Here is a 22,705-nt window from a genome sequence, read left to right on the forward strand (position 1 = left end):
TGCAAAAACAGTTAATTAGATCAAATTAATTAATAAAATAAATTAAATATTTTGTTAGCTTTTTCTTCTATGTCAGAAAATTGCAGAACCCTCTGTGTGAGGAAGAACAAGTTCTGTTAGTTGTTAGTTTTTTTATGTATTGTGCACATACATAAAGTATAAGTATAATCTTTTCACATGTCTGGTGAATTTTGTTAATGTATTTAAAATTATTTGACATAGTATTAACACTTATTGACATTTTAATTTTAAAGTTCAATTAGTACCACTGTAGTTGAGGTCAAGAAAAATATTCATGTTGCTGTTATAAAACTATTTGACAGAGTATTAACACTTAATGACATTTTAATGACAGTTTAATGTTAACCCATACAGCTAGGTAGTTTCTTAAAGGAACGAGCCCACATTTTGGGAATTTAGCTTATTCACCGTATCCCCCAGAGTTAGATAAGTCCATACATACCTTTCTCATCTCTGTGCGTGCTGTAACTCGGTCTGAAGCAGCCCCCGCTAGATTAGCTTAGCACAAAGACTGGAAGTAAATGGCTCCAGCTAGCAAACTGCTACCAATAATTGACAAAATAACGCGACTATTTTCCTATTTATGTGTTCTGGTTTGTATGGTCACACTGTGTACAAATAACAAGGTCATATGACACACACAGCCATCTTTCAACTGTATACATACTGTGAACTATAATCTCAGAAGGTGAAACACTGCTACTTTGGGCTGTGTCAGACCGACTTACATCACGCACAGAGATGAGATCTTACTCTTGGGGATATGGTGAATAAGCAAAATTCCCAAAATGTGGGCGTGTTCCTTTAAGTTTGATAATTATTCTGCTATGTCATGTTTATGACAGATTTATGACAAGTTATGATGTATTGGTTTATGTCAAGTTGTCATAACAAAGACAATGGTCTCATTCACTAAGCATGTGTATGCACATATTTGTTCGTAAAATGTGCGTACAGATGTTTTAACTTACAAATCATAATTTAACAAAAACTTTCATACAAAAATTTATTTTAAATGTATGCAAAAAAAATAAGAACAACTTCTTACAAGAAAAAAGAACCCTGTAATATGCATCTGTGTTACATATATTTAAATACATTTAAAATAAATTTTAGTACGATAGTTTTCGTTAAATCATGATTTGTAAGTTAAAACGTCCGTATGCACATTTTACGAACAAATATGTGCGTACGCATGCTTAGTGAATGAGACCCATTATCTTTGTTATGACAACTTGACATAAACCAATACATCATAACTTGTCATAAATCTGTCATAAACATGACATAGCAGAATAATTATCAAACTTAAGAAACTACCTACAAATTTGTGCGTACAAATGCTTGGTGAATGAGACCCAATGTCATTTTTTAATTAAAAATGGCATAATTGAACAAATGACACTTAATGACAGTCATAAACGTGCATAAAATCTCCTTCATTTTTATGACACGTGTCATGTCACGATTATGAAGGTGTCATGTCAGTTTTATGCACACGTCTTCAAGTTAAGTGTTACCGAAAGTTTTTTTTTGTTTTTGTTTATTTGTCTTCTTACCATCTCTTGCTTTCTCTCTCTCTCTTTCTTTCTTTCCCTCTCTCCCTCTCTCTCTCTCTCTCTCTCTCTCTGTGTGTGTAGGACCTTGGATGAAAATGTGTATGGCATCTCTCGCTCTTTGGCTCAGCGGTACAGCATTCCTCTTTGGGAAGTGCACATGACCCACCTTGAGTTTCTGTTCACTGACAGTGGGTAAGACACACAAACAGCAGACACATCACTTCATTTCATTTGCACACTCTGCACCTACTTCGGTTTGCTGCATCCGAGGCTTCCACAAGTAACTGTTATTTTATTTTCTTAATCTGAGGACCCACAGCAGGTCAGAAACCTGCAACCCAAGCTCTCGAGCTGCAAACAGAAGATTGCACGGATCGATCACAGATCGGCCTGTTTGATTTGCTAGACTTACAGCCTAGTAGAAAAGCAATCTCCCTGGTTTAAAATACTTGCTTTTTAGAGGGCTTTGATAATCCACACACAAACAAACCGCCACCCCATCTGATCCCCCTGCACGGTGAATTTGTCACCAAATCATTGTTCAGAGCTTAGACTAATCAAATCGCTCGCCATCTCTTATTGGATTTAATCACCCTGAATCTCTCTCGCACGCTCGCTCGCTCGCTCTCACACAAATGCATACACCACATAATCATGCACTCATTTGATATCTTTGGTAGAACTGATTTACTCTAAATGTGATTTTTCCCTTTCAAATCTAATGCAAATGTAATTTTCCCCTGTGAAATTCCTTACATGCTCATTAGCATCCCTAAGGCTTTTTTATTTTGTTATTTTTTTGTTGTATAGAACACAAAATATCTAAACCTTGCCATCAAAGATGTTATCAAAGGAGAAGCGGCACCAAAGGGAGTTTTAGCAACTTTGGCAATTACTCAAAAGTTTTGTTGTTTCTGTTTGCAAATTTGCCAGCAAATAGACTTTTTTCTGACTTGCGAGGACACACATTTTGCATCGTTTATGTTATTTACTCAGTTTATATGATTTGCATAATATGTGTTTATATAACTCATTTTTAAAAGAATTATAAAGGGCCACTTCTTTATGTTCCTGTTGGTTTGTTTTGTTTATTATGCATCAAGGCACAGCAGATTTCTGTAAATGATTCCATTTAAATTTGACTCATTTTTATTACGTGCCGTTAATTTGACCTATTAAACATCTGGCCAGTTTTGAGACAGATTTATTGGTATAACATAGACTTGTGTAATAGGGCTCTTGTGTCATTGTGGCGTCTGGAATCAGTGTGCTCATGAATAACATTAATAGGCCTACACAGAAGTATTTGCTCATTTTGGCATGATTGCAGTTTCCAGTAGTGATGTAACTCAATTAGGATTTGCCTCTGCCTTAATTCAGTTCAGTTTAGTTTATTCCAATCAATTTCATTTTATTCAAATGTGCTTTATTGGCAAGGAGTATGCAATATCAAAGCATTTGCAAGAACAACAAAGCACTACACCAAACAAAACAAAACAAAATTATATTAATATAAAGTGTATTTACTCAGTTCTGCTTGTTGTTCATTTCACAAGGTCATGACTGCTCCCTTAATCCCGAAGTATAGTTTGTTTTTTAAATGTTTGGGAATGTACGCACAAGGTCGAACGCACATCCTTGCAAAGCATAGTTTATTTGTACGTGTACGCAGACGTTTGATGCATGCACATTGCGATAAATTCAATGCATCTACTGGGCTACATACTAGAGGTCTTTACGGGTCCACTTAGATCGGGTTCGGGTCTAAAGTTTCACGTGTGCCTCGGACACGGGTCTTGTATAATATTAGCAGCATCGGGTCTCGGTTAATTTAAAATGAATGTGTTTTTTAATGTGTGTGTGCGTCAATGTCCTTTTCAAACCTCTGCTCTGTTTGCCAAGAGCGCTTGCGACATTGTGTGGCAGGTGGTAGGTTGATTTTTTGTTGAGACAGACATGTCAGTCAATTTTAAATGTAATGTACATTTTAGTGGTTACCTGTCGTCTTCAGATAACAAAGTAAATATGCCTTATTCAGCCTGCTGCCATGTTGATTCCAAAACGAGGCTGTGAAACAACAAGAGCGTGCGCTTTAAACCTATTGTTTTGTAACGGGATGTGGGTCATTTAGCCATCAAAACACAGAAAATTGACAAATTTCAACAGGACAAAGAACCTAAGAAATCATGGATTGTTAAAATAAGAAGGGACATATGACCTAATTTGAGATTGTGTAAATAATATCCATTTTGGATATTAGTCTGTTGGCTAATCGCTTATTTCTAATGTTGTAAGCATGTTTACTTTTTTTTTTTAAACACCTATATAGTGCAACAATACAATTTTTATGACATCAACTAAATATATATTTCCAGTTTGAATAAAACATGAGCGTATGTCCCATGTATTTTCTCCCTTATGTTTTTTCAAGACATGAACATTAACTTAATAACGTGCGATTGACTTGATAACAAGCTATTTACGTGATAGTTCATTGTACAAGTGTTGTTAGATGTAAAACCCCATATGAACCCCAAAGTTGTGTAACTTACAAATGTTATTTAGTTAGAAATTAATCCTGCTTCTGTTGATGCCGGTCAATGTGCTTAAAAAGGACTTACCGGATGAAAGTTTTTAACGTATTTATGCCTTGCGTTTTTGTAATCTGTACAAATTGGAGTTATGTACTTAGTTATAAGACTATAGGGTGTGCACACCAAAGCTCCGAAAAGCTGAAAAGTGGAAATTTGTCAAATGATGTATTTTCTGTGTTTTGATGGCTGAATGACCAGCATCCCGGTACAAAACAATACATTTAAAGCGCACGCTCTGGACGTCTATCCCTCACAGCCTCGTTTTGGAATCAACATGGCAGCAGGCTGAATAAGGCGTATAAATGGAGCAGCTTGCCAGATTGGTTGTGAGACCCGCAAGGTTTCTTTCTGTCTGCCGTTTACATTTGGGTCCAGTCGGGTAAAAAAAATGCCACTGGTTCGGGTCAGACTCTGGTCTTATTGAGTACGTTTACATGCACAGAATAAGTGGATAACTATCAAAAATCTGCTTATTATAGAAAACTGTTTTCATGCGTTTACATGCAAATCAATAAGCCGGCTATGGAGACAAATGCGTTTACATGGGACTTGGAGAATTATCAGTTTTCTCGCAGGCAGTGACGTCACCACCTATAGTACATAATAGTCGATCAAAAAGCCGACGGAATATCTGTCTTAAGCTATATTGTTGTATCTCTTCTCGTGTCTGCAGAACCTGTAAATGTAACATGAGCTTCTATTTTAACAGTTTCTCTGCCAACTGCTTTTGTCGAGCGGAGACTTTTATGCGTTACTTTGCACTTACTTCCGCGTGTGACGTTTATCTTTCATACGCGGAGACATGCGCACATGGACAAAACCGTGAGAAAGCCGGTTAAGGTGTTTACATGCCACGCAAAATCGGCGTAATGGGCAAAAAACTACCTGTGCCGATCGGTTTTTGCTTACGCCGTTTATGGGCTTTCCCAGATTAAAGAAAACCGTTTTACGCGTTCACATGACCCAACGTGTTATCAGTTTATTAAGCATAATCGGCGTAAGACTGTGCATGTAAACGCACTCATTTTCTCGGGTTTGTCTCGGGTCTTTCTTTAAAAAAAAAAAAACTATTTATGCACGTCGGGTTCAGGTATAAAGTGATTCGTGTCATTTCGGGTCGGGTACATTTCTTTGGACCTGAGAGGACCTCTACTACATACTACATTCTCCTGTACGCGCATGCACGGTTTACCAGTAAGCAGGGTTTAAAAAATCTGGCACTGTACATGGACCCTCGCATACGCGTAAGAAATGGACCATTCTTCGGCCTTTAGTTTGCATCTGTGTACCATGCTGCTAATGATATGCAATGTGTTTCTTCACATAAGAAATACCGAAATTGTGTTTTATTCTCAGGGATAATTTGTTTCAATTTTGGAATATATTTCTACATTTTTAGGACAGATGGTTTGGAAGTACAGCTCTGTCTCTATATCTCCTTGGCATCAGTGCAAGCAAACTCTCGTTCTCTCTCTCTGTCCCTTTTTCATTCTCTCTCCCTTTCTGTCTGTTTGGCCTATATCTGCCTGTTTCCACAGCCCGGCTGTGATTGCTCAGCCTGTAGCACATCAGTGTTTATTTTAACTTGTTTATTTTCACTCTGGTCAGGTATCCTGCTGCTGTATCTTCTGTGTTCAGGGCTACACTGTATAATATTGTACTGTAGGTGGTTTGGTTTTTCATGTTGTTTCGGTCTGCATGTATGATTTAATTAGGGCCGATTCTGTGGATGAAGGCTATCGGTGTCCAAAAACTGATCATTGTTCATTGTATCTGCCGTATTTGCCATAATTGTCTGTTTTTGGAGCCTTGGGATCAGATTGAAAATAATCATCAGGGTGACTCTTATGAGATATTTCCTTTCGGTTCTTTTTCCACTGTGGATTAAAGGGATACTTTACCCAAAAATGAAAATTCTGTCATCATTTAATCATTCTCATGTTGTTACAAACCTGTATACATTTCTTTGTTCTGATTAATTTGAAAGAAGACATTTTGAGGAATGTTTGTAATCAAACCGTTCTTGAGCCCCATTCACTTCCATAGTATTCTTTTTTCCTTCTATGGAAGTGAATGGGGCTCACAAACTGCTTGGTTTGTAAGAACATGAGAGTAAGTAAATGATGACAGCATTTTCATTTTTGGGTGAACTATTGTATCCCTTTAATAAAGAGAGCTTAATATGGATGGCCAAAACAACAAAGCTGGTGGTGGCTTAAGGGGCGATTCACATTTGCATCTTTTGCGCGTGCATCTTTTGCACGTTATTTTGAATGTAGACCACTGATCTATATACCGTATTTTCCGGACTATAAGTTGCACTTTTTTCATAGTTTGGCTGGTCCTGCGACTTATAGTCAGGTGCGACTTATATGTCAAAATGTATTCATACTGACCTTAAAACTTTAAAAACCCTAAACGAAGATACAGAGGCCGTTTCTCAATCTGAAGGCTGCTGCCTCCGGAGGTCGCGTTTCTAAGCTGCATACGTCATCAAGAGTGTCTTATTTTAGAATATTAACAATTATAAAGTGAACTATTATTCTTAGTTTACAGTAAATTGTTGTCATATGTTCATGACTTGCGAATGTTTTGCTCAGTTAAGATAAACCAGGCTCGATGACGTATGCAGCCTGCATATGCGACCTCCGGAGGTTGCAGCCTTCGGATTAAAAAACGGCCAGAGATTACTTATTTCCTTGCTTTTTCGTAACCAATATTGTTGCATCGTCACTTTCTCCGTCGCCACCAGGATTTTCTGCAATGGTGCTTGTTTTTCCTCAGATTTTTGTGAAAATTCCTGCTCCAAATCCACCATGTAAACCGACTGTGTTAAGGTTTGCCGCTTTGTTATACGTCATGCGAATGACAGCCAAACGCCGCAAATGAGGAGAATAGAGGAGAGAAACGATCGGGTCTGATTGGTGAATGAATAGCGTTTGGTTTTACACTGTGTGGGTGTAAGCAAGTTTGACTGACATAACATCTGGATTGTTGTAATGTAAATACGTGAAAACGTGAATGCAGCATCTGACTACAGGGAAATTCTATACTTGCAAGACAAGTGCAGTCATTTACAAAGAGGATTGCATGTATGTATGAATCGAGATTGTGATTCTTTTTGTGATCAATCGTGGAGCCCTAGTTTGGAGTGAGTGAGAAAGCATTGTTTAGTTGAATAACTTGCCTTTCCAGATTAAATGTCTGTTCTTGGATTTTGAGAAACAATTTCCTAAATAAATGCGACTTACAGTCCAGTGCGACTTATATATGTTTTTACCTCTTCATGATGCATTTTTTGACTGATGCGACTTATACTCCGGCGTGACTTATAGTCCGGAAAATACGTTAAATGACTGGATTGCGCATAGAACGCTTAACGTAACAGCGTGAGGTGAAGCCAGCGCAGAGTTCGAGCGGCCATCTTGGTATACCCAACCCGCCATAGGGCGTCATTAACTTCCATTCAAAATCATGATCTAATTTCGTTCAGTAAATAACTATGTACATTCTAATTACGTTCAGTAAATAACTATGTACATGCTTAGAACGTTTGTGTTGTAATAATATACAGGATGACTTCAGAGACTAGTAAAGTGATGTTTTATCATTAAAATCTGATAACGTCCATTGATTTAATAGAATGTTTGGGTATACCAACATGGCGGCACGGTGGCTTCACAGTTGTGACGTCATGTGCAATCCAGTAATTTATATAGATCAGTGATGTAGACGAGTGGCAAGCACGCTCAAATAGACAACGGGGCGGTCGCGGCATGCATGTGACACACACGGTGCGATGCGCTGTTTTTTTTAGGTGCTTTGGCGCCACAGCCAGTTGAAAATACTTTTTAGAATGTTTGAGTTTACTAGCTTCAGTCACTTGTAAAAGACGTGCTTGAAATTCTAGTTATAGAGACATTTTCGTGGAAATTTGCGTCATGGGAGGGGCTTCTGCGACTCTGCTCGCTTCCTGTAATCACGTCACTACTAGAGCAACCTCCTGATTTATTAACTTTGCGTGTTTTTCCGCCAAAGTTAACATTTTTCAACTCGCGCGTTTCCCTCGGCAACGCTCAATTCGCACGAAATCGTGTCTACTGCGCCGCGCTAAATGCCTCATTCGCACCGCGAGACCTCCAGACGAGCGTCAACGCATCTTTACATTGACTTAACATTGAAATCACTCACGCTTGACGCCCTGACCGCGTCTGAACGCAGCATAAGACTTTTGCTTGATACTGTATAAATATTAGGAATATTTTAGCCAGAGTTTCAAATTGGTTAGATGTTATGATGGCATAGAACGCACTTCATGCTTTCCCTTTCAGATTATTCTAGGCTAGCCAAGGTTTGCACTGATTTATAACTCTCGATATGTTCAATTTTGATCATACCAAGGGTGAACTTGGATCTCTTTCCCGACAAACCCCTTAAAATTCTCCAATGTCTTATGTTGTCAGTGTAAATAGTCAGAATTCAGGACTTTCGGCAAAGGAAACTATGATCTGCTAAAGTGACCCTTTTTTGTTGGAGACAGAGGAAACAAAACTTTATAGTGGAGCCAAACAAGGAATTAAATTTTTCAAACAGGCAGAAATATATAACCATTTATATCGAACAGATCTGTAATTTGGTAACCAAAAAGTAGTTTGGCTCCGTTTTCTTTCAGGCTCCCCCAGTCATTGTTTTAGTCTGGAGCCTTCCTTTGCCTCTCCGTCCCTCTTTTTCCTTTTTCTCTCTCTCCCTCTCTCTCTCTCTCTCTCTCTCTCTCTGTTCTTGGGTTTGTAATTGCAGCAGTGCGCAGGATTAATGGCTGCTGTGTTTAGTGAAGTATTGATCCTGTTAAAAGCAGTTATTCTGTGTTAATAAGCAGACTGCAGTCAGTGGCTCCCCTTTCCTTCTCTTTATCTTTCCCCTGCCGCCTTTCCTTCCTGTACTTTCTCTCTCACCTGTTTTGTCTCTGCCATCTTCTCCCTATTTTCTTCTCTGTGTATTTGTTTCTTCAGGTTGATATTTTCTGCTCTGTTCTGTTTATCTCTCTCATTTTGGCCACAGGACTTTATGCCTCCAGCCGGTATAGCTGTATCCATTAAACATGAGATGAGGTCCACAGAGGTTACATTCTCTAGACAATGGATTGGTTTTGGATTTTACCCAAATGGGCCCATTCAGCTTGCACCTTCCTAATTTAACAGTAATTTTGGATTAAATGTGAATGTGATTAGCTGTAGAACAATAAGCACGTGCGGGCACCATGTTTACTGACACAAACGCTCTACCACCAAGGCCTGTGTGTGTGTGCGCCCTAAATGTTTGTCAAATTTTAAATTGTTTTATAAGAAACAAGCTATTTAAGTTGTAAAAAATAGGATTTGGTTTGCTTTGCATTCACACTGTCCTAGCATTCAGTGTAACCTTGATTTCTTTAATATTGATCTGAGTAAGTTCATGTCAAAAATTGAAATTTAAGTGACTGAAATCAAACTTTGATGCTTCGAGATCTCATTCCATTAAAGCGATACTCCAGCCATATACTGTATCAAAATTACCACATGATGTACTCACCCTGAAGCAATCCAAGATCATATGTCCATCATCTTTTAGATGAACACGGAGGTATTTTTGTAAATGTCCTTGCTTTTTCAAGCTTATAGTGTAATGGAAGAAAACTGGGATCAGGGAACAACTTCTGACTTTGAAGCCCAAAAAAGTGCATGCGTCCTTCACAGAAGTAATCCACGTGCTCCAAGGGGTTAATAAATGTCTTTTATGGTAAATCAATGGGATATTGTTAGAAACATGTCCATATTTTAAACTTTATAGACTATAATAACTAGCTTCCTGTATTGAAGCCATCTTGGACTCACGCGATCCACAAGAGATACTACGCAATGTATTCATGTCAACAAACGCTCACTACGCTTCTATTTCATAGTCCAAGATTACCGGAAGCTAGTTATTACAGTTTATAAAGTTTGAAATCTGGATATTTTTTCCCATCGATTTCCAGCAGAAGACCTTTAATAACCCATGTGGGTTGCATCTGTGAAGGATGAATGCACTTTTTGGGGTTTAAAGTCAAAAGTTGTTCCCTGATCCCTGTTTTCTACCATTATAGAGCAAGAACATTTACTAAAATAACTTAAAATGTGCTTGTCTGAAAGATGATGGACAGATGTATCTCGGATTGTGTGATGGTGAGTAAATCTTTGGGTAATTTTGATAATAGACTGTAGCATCCCAATAAAGGCGGCAATATGTGTGATTTTTGAAAAACATTTTGGATGGGTTGGCCATAGATATATATGATAAAGGCTAGATGTCTTACGGTGGAGTCTTTAACGCCATCACCTGGCGGCCATCTTACCTCAGACAGCTCGCTCACTCAGCATTGTGTTTAATGGTGCAGGTTAAATTTCAAACGGTTTGGTTTCTTACAAACGTTATTAACATGCCTATAATTCTGGATGCTTGAACATGTTTCATGAAAATTATTCATAATTATGCATAGGTACATCTCTGACGTTTATAACAAACCAAACCGTTTGAAAATCGGTAGAAAATTGAGCAAGTTATGGTCATTAAAATGTACATGCTCCATTAAACACAATGCTAGGAGTGAGCGAGCGCCCTGTGGTAAGATGGCCGCCAATGCGGACGTTCCACTCAATTGGCCAGCAGCACGGGCAAGACATCTTGCTTTTATTATACATATCTATGGGGTTGACTACCGAAATACACTTGTAGCCAATCAGCAGTTGGGGGCGTGTCTACCAACCAACATCATTGCCTAGGTTGTGTATGTTTTGGGGGGGGCTTTCAAATGAAGGTCCAGATTCTATTGGGGTAGGGGGGTGTTTGTTCAGGTGATTTTAAATGTCAACATTGGCTTTCAGAGATCACGCACCCTGCCTTTAAGTCAAAGTCCATGAAAACCAAATGTCACAACATTTCTATTTTTGTCCTGTCTGAGGTCAGCATGCTTTCTTGGTCTTTTATCTCTTTTTCTCTCTTTTTCTGTCTAAGAATGATCTATCTTTCTCGCACCCTTTCTCTCACGCACATACCCTATCCTCAAGCACAGCATCAGCAGACCTGCAGGATAAATGGACTTGGCAGTCATCGAAGGTTCACAATGTAATTTATTGATATCCTAACTCTATAAAACACTTCCATGCATCAAAATAGCTATGGGATATTTCTGTGGTGCAGTAAAGCTGTTTATCTTTACTGAAAGCCATTCAATTAGAGTGAGGTGGAGGGCCGGTCCACGCTCTTGCTTATGAAGTCACTGTAGAGATAAATTATGGAAATCAGGGCAGCTTCGTCCTAAAACATGACACACACAGAATCCCAACCTAACATCAGATTTATGGTGGGTGAGCAAAGGGTTGCCATAGGCTGTAATTTACTGCTTAAAAATGTAATTTTAAGTTTGTCCTAGGATGGCGCAAAGTGGTCAAACCCCAGTGAATTAAGTTTAATGGACATTAAGGAGTTTGAAGAAGTTCGTTTTGATTAAACAGATCAATTCTATGCCACAAGTGGGCAGTCGCAGCATATTAACTCAGCCTTAATGTACTCATGTCTGGTTTGGGGGACAATTGGGGAAAGAAATGTTGGTGCATTGCCTTAATTGACCTTATAAAAGCAATTTACAAAGATTGATTGATCAGTGCTCCACCATGGTCTTGTTTACGACTGCTCGTTGTCTTGTTTTTCCATCTTTCAATCTCCCATCCTCATTTCTCTCCTCAGACTCTCCACCAAAGACATTGAGAGCCGAACTGAGACCCTGGGCCTTTTCCAGACTCTAAAGGCCGACCCAGAGGCTTTCTACACGCATATGACTAAATATGTATATCGCAGTATAGCCGGAACCGATCAGCTCAGACTCCTGTTCTACTTCACCCTTCTGGAGAACTGCGGCTGCGCAGACTACTTTCCTCCATCTGCAATGAAGCCCGACACTCATCTCAAACTGCTCAAGAAACTCAAAGCCGTCGCAGTGGGTGAGTGGCCCGAGCTTACGCTTACATTTTTTTTTGAGCGTAAGAAAGATGTAATGCGAATGAACAAGGGAAGAATGTCAATCAGCAACACTATAACTAGAAATTTTCTACATAATCGCACATCTCTCTTTAGCTGATACAGCAGGAATTAGGTCATTGTGCAATGAGGGTTGGCATGAACGTTATAGATGGATGTTAATTAGTCTGCACAGAATCCATTATTGTTCTTTTCTGATAAGTTGACAGAGATTTTTGTAAAGGCCACAAACAGAGAGATGTTTAAATGAGCAACTACTCTGTCTCTTCTGTCTCTCCAATATCAAGAAAGTGTACGCTTACTGTATGTCATATTTCCAAACTCATTGGTCAGCATTCACTATTATTTGCATACACATTGCATGCTGGTGCGCTCAAAAAGGGTTGTCATGAATTTTTGCTGTATTTACAGTAGCTGCGTGTGTTTACTGTAAATGGTATTATTAGGGCTGTCGTGTGATAAAAAATTAGAATCTAATTAATTACATGATGTGCCGATTAATTTAATTAATTAATAGCATTTAATTGTCTATAAATATTGGAATGTAAATGGAATAAAATAAAGGTGCTTTTCATGTTTTTTCAAGTTTGTCTGTGGTTTAAGGTACATAAATTGAATTAAGTAATCAAATGTAAAATAATTCTGCATACACTTGACTTTAGAACAGAAAGATTGTCGTATTTTCCGGACTATAAGTCACACTTTTTTTTATAGTTTGGCGAGTACTGGAACTTCTAGTCAGGTGCAACTTGTACATCAAAATTAATTAATATTAACCAAGAGAATCTATTACCGTCCACAGCCGCAAGAGTCTGCTCTATGCTGCTTCTGTAATTCAATGGATTCAGTGATGCGAAATTACTTACCTTTTTGAACTTGATTTGGCTTATCGTGTTAATTTAGCCTATTCAGCCTCTCAGGTTTGTTCTGTATGCTACTGTGTATCGTGTAAATAACTGTTTATGTTACTTTGACATGTAAGGACACCTGTTCAGCCTGCTGTTCTGTGTGCTATTGTTTAGTTGAATAACTTGCCTTTCCAGATTAAGGGCCCTATTTTAACGATCTGAAACGCAAGTGCAAAGCGCAAAGCGAAAGTGACTTTGTGGGCGGATCTTGGGCGGGTATGCTATTTTCCCGGCGGGAGAAATAACTCTTGCGCCAGGTGCAAATCAATAAGGGGTTGGTCTGAAGTAGGTTCATTATTCATAGGTGTGGTTTGGGCGTAACGTCAAATAAACCAATCAGAACGTCATCCAACATTCCCTTTAAACGCAAGTGCGCAAGTTCCATGGCGGGTTGCTATTATTATGACGGATTTACCAGCGCGCACGCCAGGAGCGGTTCACAGCCGAGGAGACCGACGTTCTTGTAAGAGCAGTCAAAGACAGAGAAGTTGTTTTGTATGGGGATAGGAGAAACCCGCCCAAATCAGCGTTGATTAAACAGGCGTGGGAGGAAATAGCCGCAATTGTCTCATCAGCTGGCATCCCCAGGACGTTGATGTCAGGAGACGGGGGAATCCCAAGCTTGCCAGCATAAATCGGTCACACCGTGTAACGGGAGGTGGATCTGCCTCTACACAGACGCCAGCAGAGGACATCGCTGCGTCCACCCTCACCGCTGAAAGCCAAGAAACGCAAGCAGTCCAACCCCAAAGTACACTTACAAATCTAGTTCACATACATTAAGGTTTCTTATGAAAACATTTTAATTATTATTTACATAAAATAAACGTAATACAGCCACACAACAAACTTATGAAAATATTTTAATCGTTATTTGCATGATAATTTTTTAACGCAGCCACACAATAAATAAAAACGATCACCACAATGCTCACCACTATGATTTCCATTATCTCATGTGTTAATATTTTTTATTGTAACAATTTATTATTTGCAAAAAATAACTGTTGCATCTGTGTAGATTAGATAAGCAAAGTGTGTGCGCGTTGTCCACACTATACATTATGGTCAAGCATGCGCCCTTAAAATAGCATAATGAGCAACGCGCCACTGACTTTAGACTTTTTTTTTCTGGTCAGTGGCGCAATTGTTTTTTGAAACTGCAAAATAGCATCAGGGATGGTTTGCGCCGGAACACGCCTCCTTTTTTGCGCTGAACCGCCCAGGGAGCGCAAGTTCATTCCCTAGTTTGCCGACGTGCGTCTGTGGAGGGAAAAACCCGATGTGCGCCGGTGCAAAATACGAATGATACATGCGTCACTGACAAAGTCAATTGCGCTGGGTGCAAGATAGGGCCCTAGATGTCTGTTCTTCGGCTTGGATTTTGTGAAATCATTTTCTAAATAAACGCGACATGTAGTCCAGTGCGACTTAAATATGTTTTTTCCTCTTCAAAACGCATTTTTGACTGATGCAACTTGTACTCTGGAGCCACTTATAGTCTGGAAAATACGGTATGTGATTTGTAATTATAGTAATAGAATAGTAATTATATCAACATAGGCTATGTTTTTTATGTTTTTTTTTTACTTATCAAATTGAGAAGTGTCAACTTGTTTTTATAAGTTATACACTGCAAAAAATGATTTTCAAGAAAAAGTTTCTTAGTATTTTTGTCTTGTTTTCAGTAAAAATAGCTAAAAATTCTTAAGTTAAGATGCTTGATGAGCAAAACGACCCAAGAAAATAAGTCTAGTTTTTAGACCAAAAATATCAAATGATTTTGTGCTAAATCAAGCAAAAAAAAATCTGCCAATGGGGTAAGCAAATTTTTTCTTGAAATTGTCTTGAATTTAGTGTTTAAGAAAAAATTTCAAGATTTTTTTGCTTACCCCATTGGCAGATTTTTTTTTGCTTGTTTTATGCACAAAATCACTCAAATTTGATAATTTTGGTCAAAAAAAAAACTAGACTTATTTTCTTGGGTCGTTTTGCTCAACAAGAAAAGCATCTTAATTTAATAATTTTTAGATATTTTTACTGAAAACAATACAAAAATACTAAGAAAATGCAGTGTAGTGCAGTGTTTTTGCAGTGTATCAACTTTTCATTGGCTAAAATTTAAAACAGTAAGTTGAAATGACTTGTACAGCCAGTTGATTAAACCTAATAAAGGTCAACCTAATCATATTTTTACAGTGTAATATTTATAATATTAACGCGTTAAATTAACAGCCCTGGTTATTATCTTTGTTCAGGTTCAGTTCAGTCGACTCAAAATGATTGTGTGCATTCCCACAGATGAAAATTACCATAGTGCACCCCAAGCCAATGTCTGTGTAATGGTTTTCCTGTGCAACCATTCATCACTACCTGCAAATGTATCCTAAAAGTCTCTAAAGACGCACTTGCTGCATAGAGCTTGTATAGGGGATGTGCCACTCTTAAAGCCAGTCCTGTTGATACTTTATAAAATTTTAATATAGACGTAACATAATTTTTTCATATCGTAGCCTATCCTAGATCGACTGATCAGTAATGATTTAAAACACTGAGTTTACGCACATCGGTATTTATGCACAAATATAAAATGGGACCCTGTGTACTCAGCAGGACCACACCAGAGCAGAAAGCAGTCAATAACAACTATGAAGAAGTTTATGATCAACATGATCCATAACATCTGGAGTATCCAGAATTATGTTACACCAGGGTTCTGTATAAGCCATGTATACAGCATATTTTTAAGCTGGTTATTTGTAATGATTATATCTACCATCTCTTTTTCATAATTTTAGTCTAAAATATCATGTTTAAGAGATTCTCTATGACACCACTTATATTTAAATATCTTAAGAGTATAAATTGCACCAGCCTGACTTTCAAAGGTATATACAAAACCTCACTTAAAAAAAAAAAACCTTATAGGAGTTAGTACTCACTGAAAAATTTATATGAAACTTTTTTTTTAGTTTGGTATGTTCCCACTTTTTGAGCGCTTGACACAAAATGAAAACACCCTTGAATGCATGCCCTCACATTCAGGACTGTTGACTGTTTCCAAGCATCTGTCACAACCCAAGGGATAGAGACGGCACCATTTTATCCACACCTCTCTCTGGCTGTGTTTTTGCGCATTGAATGCCCCATTGGCCTCTGTCGTGAGACAGGATCATTCTTAGAGGCAGGTGTATAAATATTTAATGCTTTGATGAGGCTTTGTGTGTCAGTGTAATGTGTCTGTCTGACTTGATATGTCTTGGAGGCATACCAAGTCTACACCTATTCACATGGGAAGGTGATATATGTTATATAGAAGAGATGAGGGGTAGTTGTCAAAATGGTTGTTACTCAGTAGGTTCCATTAAAATTACAATTATGTGGGTTTTAATGCTCGACAAAGATTAATCGCATATAAAATAAAAGTGATATTTAGCATAATATACAAGTGTGTGCTGTGTGTAATTATTTTGTGCTGTGTATGTATTTATTTATATATTTAGATATTCTATATTATACTTACATTTAAAAAAATATATATACAAATAAAAAATTCTGAAATGTATATATGTAGGTATATAAATGTATACATATATTATGCAAAAAGTAACTTTTATTTTGTATGCGATTAATCTTTGCCCCGCATTAGTAGGTTTAAACATTCATAAATTTTTCTGTCCATCATATTTTAGTCTTACTGTAAATAATTAACCCTGGAGAACCCATGGGGGTCAAATTTGTTCAATGGGTTTTTGGATTCTCCTGGGTTCTCCAGGGTTAAACATAATAAAACACTTTATTAAGGTTTATTAATTATAACCGAAGCGTTAACATTAAGGTAAAGCCTGCTTTTGGGTCCATACTTTTTAACTGAACTGTGTCCTTTTTGTAGGTCTGGATTATAAGAAGCTAATAGACGAAGACTCGGATCCTCTGAAAGCTTTGGAGCCAGTATTGACCAGCCAGAACGTCCTGTCAATCTCCAAACTGGCCCCCCGAATCCCCCAGCAGGGAGGTGAACTGCTCACCCCTAGTGCTGTCCACGCCACCTGGCTACATAAACTCTTTTGGGAAGGAGATCAGCAGGTGCTGAAAAAAGCCTCTGAGAGCGATCAAGACTTTTTTCATGCCTATGACACCTGTGCCAAATACTTTGACCGACTGTTGCCCTCAGATGCTGTTAACTTCTTGGATGCCATCACCTTTTCCCCTGAAGCTGCCAATAAGGTGAGTCTAATACAGATGGATGTGAGTCTTTAAAGTGTGGGATGATCATGGATGAATTAAAATCAAGTCGTATAGTTTTTTTTGTTTTTGTTTTTTTTATAATTTATGTTGTTTTCAAGAACAGCTTCTTAATGTACAACTAAACCAAGGAGCTACGTAATAAAAATAATCAATTCAGTTACTGGCCATTTGTTCTGAAGTCCCAACCAGGCGATTATTTTTGGGATTTTTTTCACATCTTTTATGCAACTTAACAATCATTATAAGAGCATTGTATGTCACTCAAAAATAAACCATTTCAACGTTGATGGCTATCAGTAACACCACAGATGAAGATACCATAGCATATACAAACTTAAACACAGGTATGCTTAAACTAAGAGTAGGTTTTCACGACACAAGTTTTTTTTTGCATACAAACAACAACATTGTCAAAACTTAAAACGCTCATGTGTGCATGCCAGACCAGTAGTTGGTGATGTCACAGTATGTCTAAACATGTAGTACACATGCATGATGACGTTACTGTTTTATAGTCTCAGCCTCAGACTTCAGGCACACAGACCTTTTGCTGAACGTCTGATGCATCTGGCACACTTAACTGAAACCACTTCAGCAGCTTCAAAGTCATCCTCTGATTGGTTAAATCATACAAGATTTCCTAACACGCACGTGTTGCGTTCTTTAACGGTCCGCTTGGAAACAACACAAAGCAAAAAAGGATGCAAGGTTTTAAGGCATAAAGTCTTTAAAAGTCATCCAAGAGTTTTGCTTTAAGCAATTATTGCAATCCAAAAGAGATATTTTAATGTGCGTGCCATTGAGACCTATGGTCCGATTCACATTTTTACATTTCCTTTGGTGTGTAAGTGTGTATTAGCACATGTTAACAATATGCCAAAGGTAAAAACCCCAAAGTAAACGATGACGCAAGTTATCGTTTCCAACTTAAATCTCTTTTCTCGGACTACAACAAATACATGGATTAGGCAACAGTTTACTTTCTGGGATTGCTGATGTAGACAAGACCGACATTATCATAATTCCTCCCGCATTGGACTCAGCCTGTAAGTTAGCATTACATTGTGACCGAATCTTTCAAACATGGTAGGGAGCGTCACATTTACGGCTGACATCAGACGTATTCAGACCAATCACAACGTACAGATTAACTGGCCAATCACGAACACAGCGCTTTTCAAATTAATGAGTTTTGTACAAAATCCGTGCATTTCAGGAAGAGAGGGATATCTCCCAGCAAGCAATTTGGGCTAAAACCAGGCTAAATTTGGGCTGTCAGTGAAAATCTAATAGACGTCTACCATAGCCCAAGAATAGACGATACGTATAAGTTTAAAACAAATGAAAGCAAACACCTTGAACACCTGTTGACTTTGCCTACATGTTGGAATATCATACATCTTCAAGTTATTTCGGCAAAAATGGCATGTAACCAAATTTAAGGCTATTTAGGGTAGAAGTGGGTTACTCATAGCCGATCTATATTGGGTCTATAGTTAGCCATCATTTCAACGTCTTGGTTTTTGCTTGCTGGGCTGGAGCTACAAAAATGTACGGTATGTGGAAAATAATGTGTTTTTTAACCATAAACCACACAAACACATTGTATTATACCAAATACACAAAATAACGTTTAATTGATTTACTGGTTGCACAACGATCCGTTATTATGGAGACATTTCCTCGCCCCTAAACATATTGTTGCACAAAGTGAAACGTTATTGGTTGCTTTACGTGTCAGTCATACGGAGATGATAACACAAACTGCCGTGTAAATGACCCCCAATTGACCAAGCATCCAAAGCGGTAAATCATTTCTTGTTTTAGTTGAACCCAGTGTCATGTAAACAGCCCCTAAGCTTAAAATCTGCCATCTTAATGGGTTGATTTCGCACCGCATTTCCTCATCCTTTCAGTGCTACAGTATAATCCCCAAGTTTCATCTACATTCATCTCAGTGAGAACACTTTATACACCACGTCCCTTGATAGATATTACACTGTTTACCTCAAACACCCTCCACCCACGCTTGCAGGCACACTTACGTATGTTAACTGTATTTACTCACAGTTCGCACATAATCTATAGAAGAGGCATGGCAGATGTCATCGGTTTCCTTTCCCCGTGGTATTCTTGAGTCCCAGATCAATGCCGCTCTTACTTTAATGGTGAGAGTTGGTGTGGGTTTATATGAATGAATGTTTGTAACTGACTTTGTACCGGCTGGAATCATTATAACATTATATCAACATAACAGTCATCACATTAACATCATTTGAACACTCCGGGGCCCGACGAGCATTTGCATTTGGCCTTTTGATTACAGGAGCTCATTTAGGTTGTATGCCATAGGGCATTAGCATTAGAGCGGGTATCTTTATTTGTATATTTTTACATTTATTCATTTAGTAGACGCTTTTAGCCAAAGCGATTAGGTGTGTGTGTGTTTCATGTGCCAGCTGATTTAATAGAAACGTAGCCATCTGAGTGGAAAAGTGGCGATACAGACATGCAATGCACATAACTTCTATTCCTCAGTGTACTATTACAAGTTGCATGTGTACTGCGCAAAAACTCATTACGTGCTATGAAATCAGACATTAGCCGAATCATTAGTTTGTTTGGAAAACAAATGAGTTAGTTTGTTTAATGTTTATGCTTCTCTTTTATTTGTATGTGTGTGTCTAGCTGTCTGTAGCCGCCAGGCTTGAGATCACCAAGCGGGCACAAAAGTCTCTAAAAGGCATTAGCGACAAAGCTAAGAAAAAGGGGAACGATGACAACTTTGACTCTGCCCTCGCTCATCTGCATCAATCCATAGCTCATCTAGAGACTTTAAGCCACGAGTTCCCCCTGTCACTCAAGACGAGTCAAGAGGTACGGTAATCATTTTATAATCTTAACATGCGTTACCAAATGCATTTACACTAGAAATCTATGCCTTTCTGACTTTTGGCTTTGTTCACAGAATATTACAATTTAAAGGCCACCTATTATGCAAAATTGACTTTTAAAAGGTGTTTGGACATAAATGTGTGTTGGCAGTGTGTGAACACAACAACCCTACAATGGGAAAAAAATCCACCCCCCTCCTTTTTAATCCCCATTAAAGGGGCCATGTCACAAGACTTTTTTTAAGATGTAAAATAAATCTGTGGTGACCCCAGAGTACACAAGTGAAGTTTTAGCTTAAAATACCATATAGATAATTTATTATAACATGTTAAAATTGACACTTTGTAAGTGTAAGCAAAAATGTGGCGTTTTGGGTGTGTCCTTTAAAATGCAAATGAGCTAGTGAAATTCACTGATCACAATGATGGTGGTTTGTTGCAATTGAAACTCAATTATTTTCTTTCTTTCTCTCCGCACTAAATGGCTGTGCCGTGGTTGGATGGTGCCGATTAAGGGGTTTGGTTTTATTATAATAAGATCTCCTTATGACATCATAAGGAGAGCCACATTTCAAAGATCTATTTTTTCACGTGCTTGCAGAGAATGGTTTACCAAAACTAAGTTACTGGGTTGATCTTTTTCACATTTTCTAGGTTGATAGAAGCACTGGGAACCCAATTATAGCACTTAAACATGGCAAAAGTCAGATTTTTGTGCCATGTCCCATTTAAACCAAAGCAGTCTCATTCTCTTGTTAATGTGACGTCACGCAAACAAAGCCCCGCCCACCCCACTGACTAGTTAATTTGACCTAAAAGCTTTATTAAATGTGTTTGTTAGCACATTGTAATGTGGCTAAATATACTATAGTCCCAGACTGTATTCACAGGAATCTAATTTATTTTCAACCAAGGGGCTGTTTACACTTGGTATTAAGATGTGTTTTCATCGATCGGATCACAAGTGGACGGGAGAGACACATTACGTTTACACCTGGTATTTAAATCCGTCTCTTTTGTCCACTTTCGACCCCTTCTGTCCTGAATACTATGAGGGGGTGGTCCGTGAAACGGTGACGAGTCTCTCTGCTGTCATTCAAGCGCGAGGGGGAGTAATTATGAGTTTATATGGACGCAAACTAATATTATGTCGGAGTCCACTGCTTGTTTAGCAAGTAAACGTGCTGCACAGTGTTTTGTACGTGTGTATGTAAGAGCTTTCTCTGAATTTTCAGCGCAATTGATGAAATAGGATCGCGCAACTTTCACACGCTTTCAAAACGAAACTACGGAGAACAGCCGCTTTAGGTTTATCAATGAAAGGCTAAAAATAGCACTGTTCACCGTATGTTCACGCCAGAAGTCAGAAAAAGATGTAAAACTTGTGTTTAATACCTCAGATAGATAAATGGGCGGAGAGAAGGCGGTCGCGTGTGGCTGTTCGAACACATTCAACCACATATGCTTTCCGCAACTCCAAAGCGATCCGATCGAAAGTGGTTTCGACTACCTCTGGATGTGGTTGAAAGTGGTCGAAAGTGGACGAGCTCAAAACGTTTACACCTGGCATTAACGTCGTCCACTTGTGATCCGATCGACAAAAACGCATGTTAATGCCAAGTGTAAACAGCCTCTAAAAGTGCTCACTATCTGTTGGTAAGGAAGTGATACGCTGTAGCTCATTTGCATTTAAAGGTACACACATAAAAACAGCGCATGTTTTGCTCCCACCCAAATAGGGGCATTTTGGACATGCTATAACAAATGATCTGTATGGTATTTTGAGCTAAAACTTCACAAACACATTCTAGGCACACCTGAGACTTATATTACATCTTGCAAAAATTGACATAACATGTGGCCTTTAATATGTAAGTGCACACATTTACTTTTATGCAAAGTAACTTACAGTACATTCAAGCTATGCAGTATGTGTGTTACCTGCGAATCGAATCTATAATCTTTGCGCAAATGCTCGTCCGGTTGTGCTACAGGAACACAACCCACCTTACATGTCAATCTCTGCACCCTACAGACTGCATTTCTTTCTCTCTCATTCTCTCCTTCACGTTCCTCCCTAAGTTCCTCTTTCACATATTTTCACATTGCTGACCCTTGACAGTGGGTCTGATTGATTGACAGGTTTGTAGCTGCTGTCTCGTCTGCAGTATAGTAGCAGGCAGCTCATGTCAGCCTGTGGTTTCTTTAACACACACACATTATGCCATTTGTATATGGAATGGGTTATTGTAACAGCACACACTTAGGGAACCGATACTGCTGCATATCATTACCAGCAAACCTTCACCGTGTCACACTACATGCTCCCATTGGGATTGCACACAATTTGGGAAACCTGAGTGAGCTGACTCGCTGCCTGCTTACTATTGTAGATGGGCAGGTGCTAAGCATCCTAGCCTTTATGGAAA

At 38.5% G+C, this 22,705-nt stretch overlaps 1 protein-coding gene across 1 annotated transcript in view; it reads left to right on the plus strand.

Moving 5' to 3' along the window:
• Positions 1-22,705, plus strand: part of nbas (NBAS subunit of NRZ tethering complex) — a 205,906-nt gene that overhangs the window by 124,310 nt on the left and 58,891 nt on the right. Inside the window, exons 42-45 of the mRNA XM_065256755.2 lie at positions 1,662-1,772; positions 11,936-12,189; positions 17,027-17,361; positions 20,071-20,259. Coding sequence (XP_065112827.1) covers positions 1,662-1,772; positions 11,936-12,189; positions 17,027-17,361; positions 20,071-20,259 — 889 coding nt within the window. The remainder of the gene's footprint in view (positions 1-1,661; positions 1,773-11,935; positions 12,190-17,026; positions 17,362-20,070; positions 20,260-22,705) is intronic.

Source organism: Paramisgurnus dabryanus, chromosome 12 (genome assembly GCF_030506205.2).
Source record: "Paramisgurnus dabryanus chromosome 12, PD_genome_1.1, whole genome shotgun sequence".
Lineage (NCBI taxonomy): Eukaryota > Metazoa > Chordata > Actinopteri > Cypriniformes > Cobitidae > Paramisgurnus > Paramisgurnus dabryanus.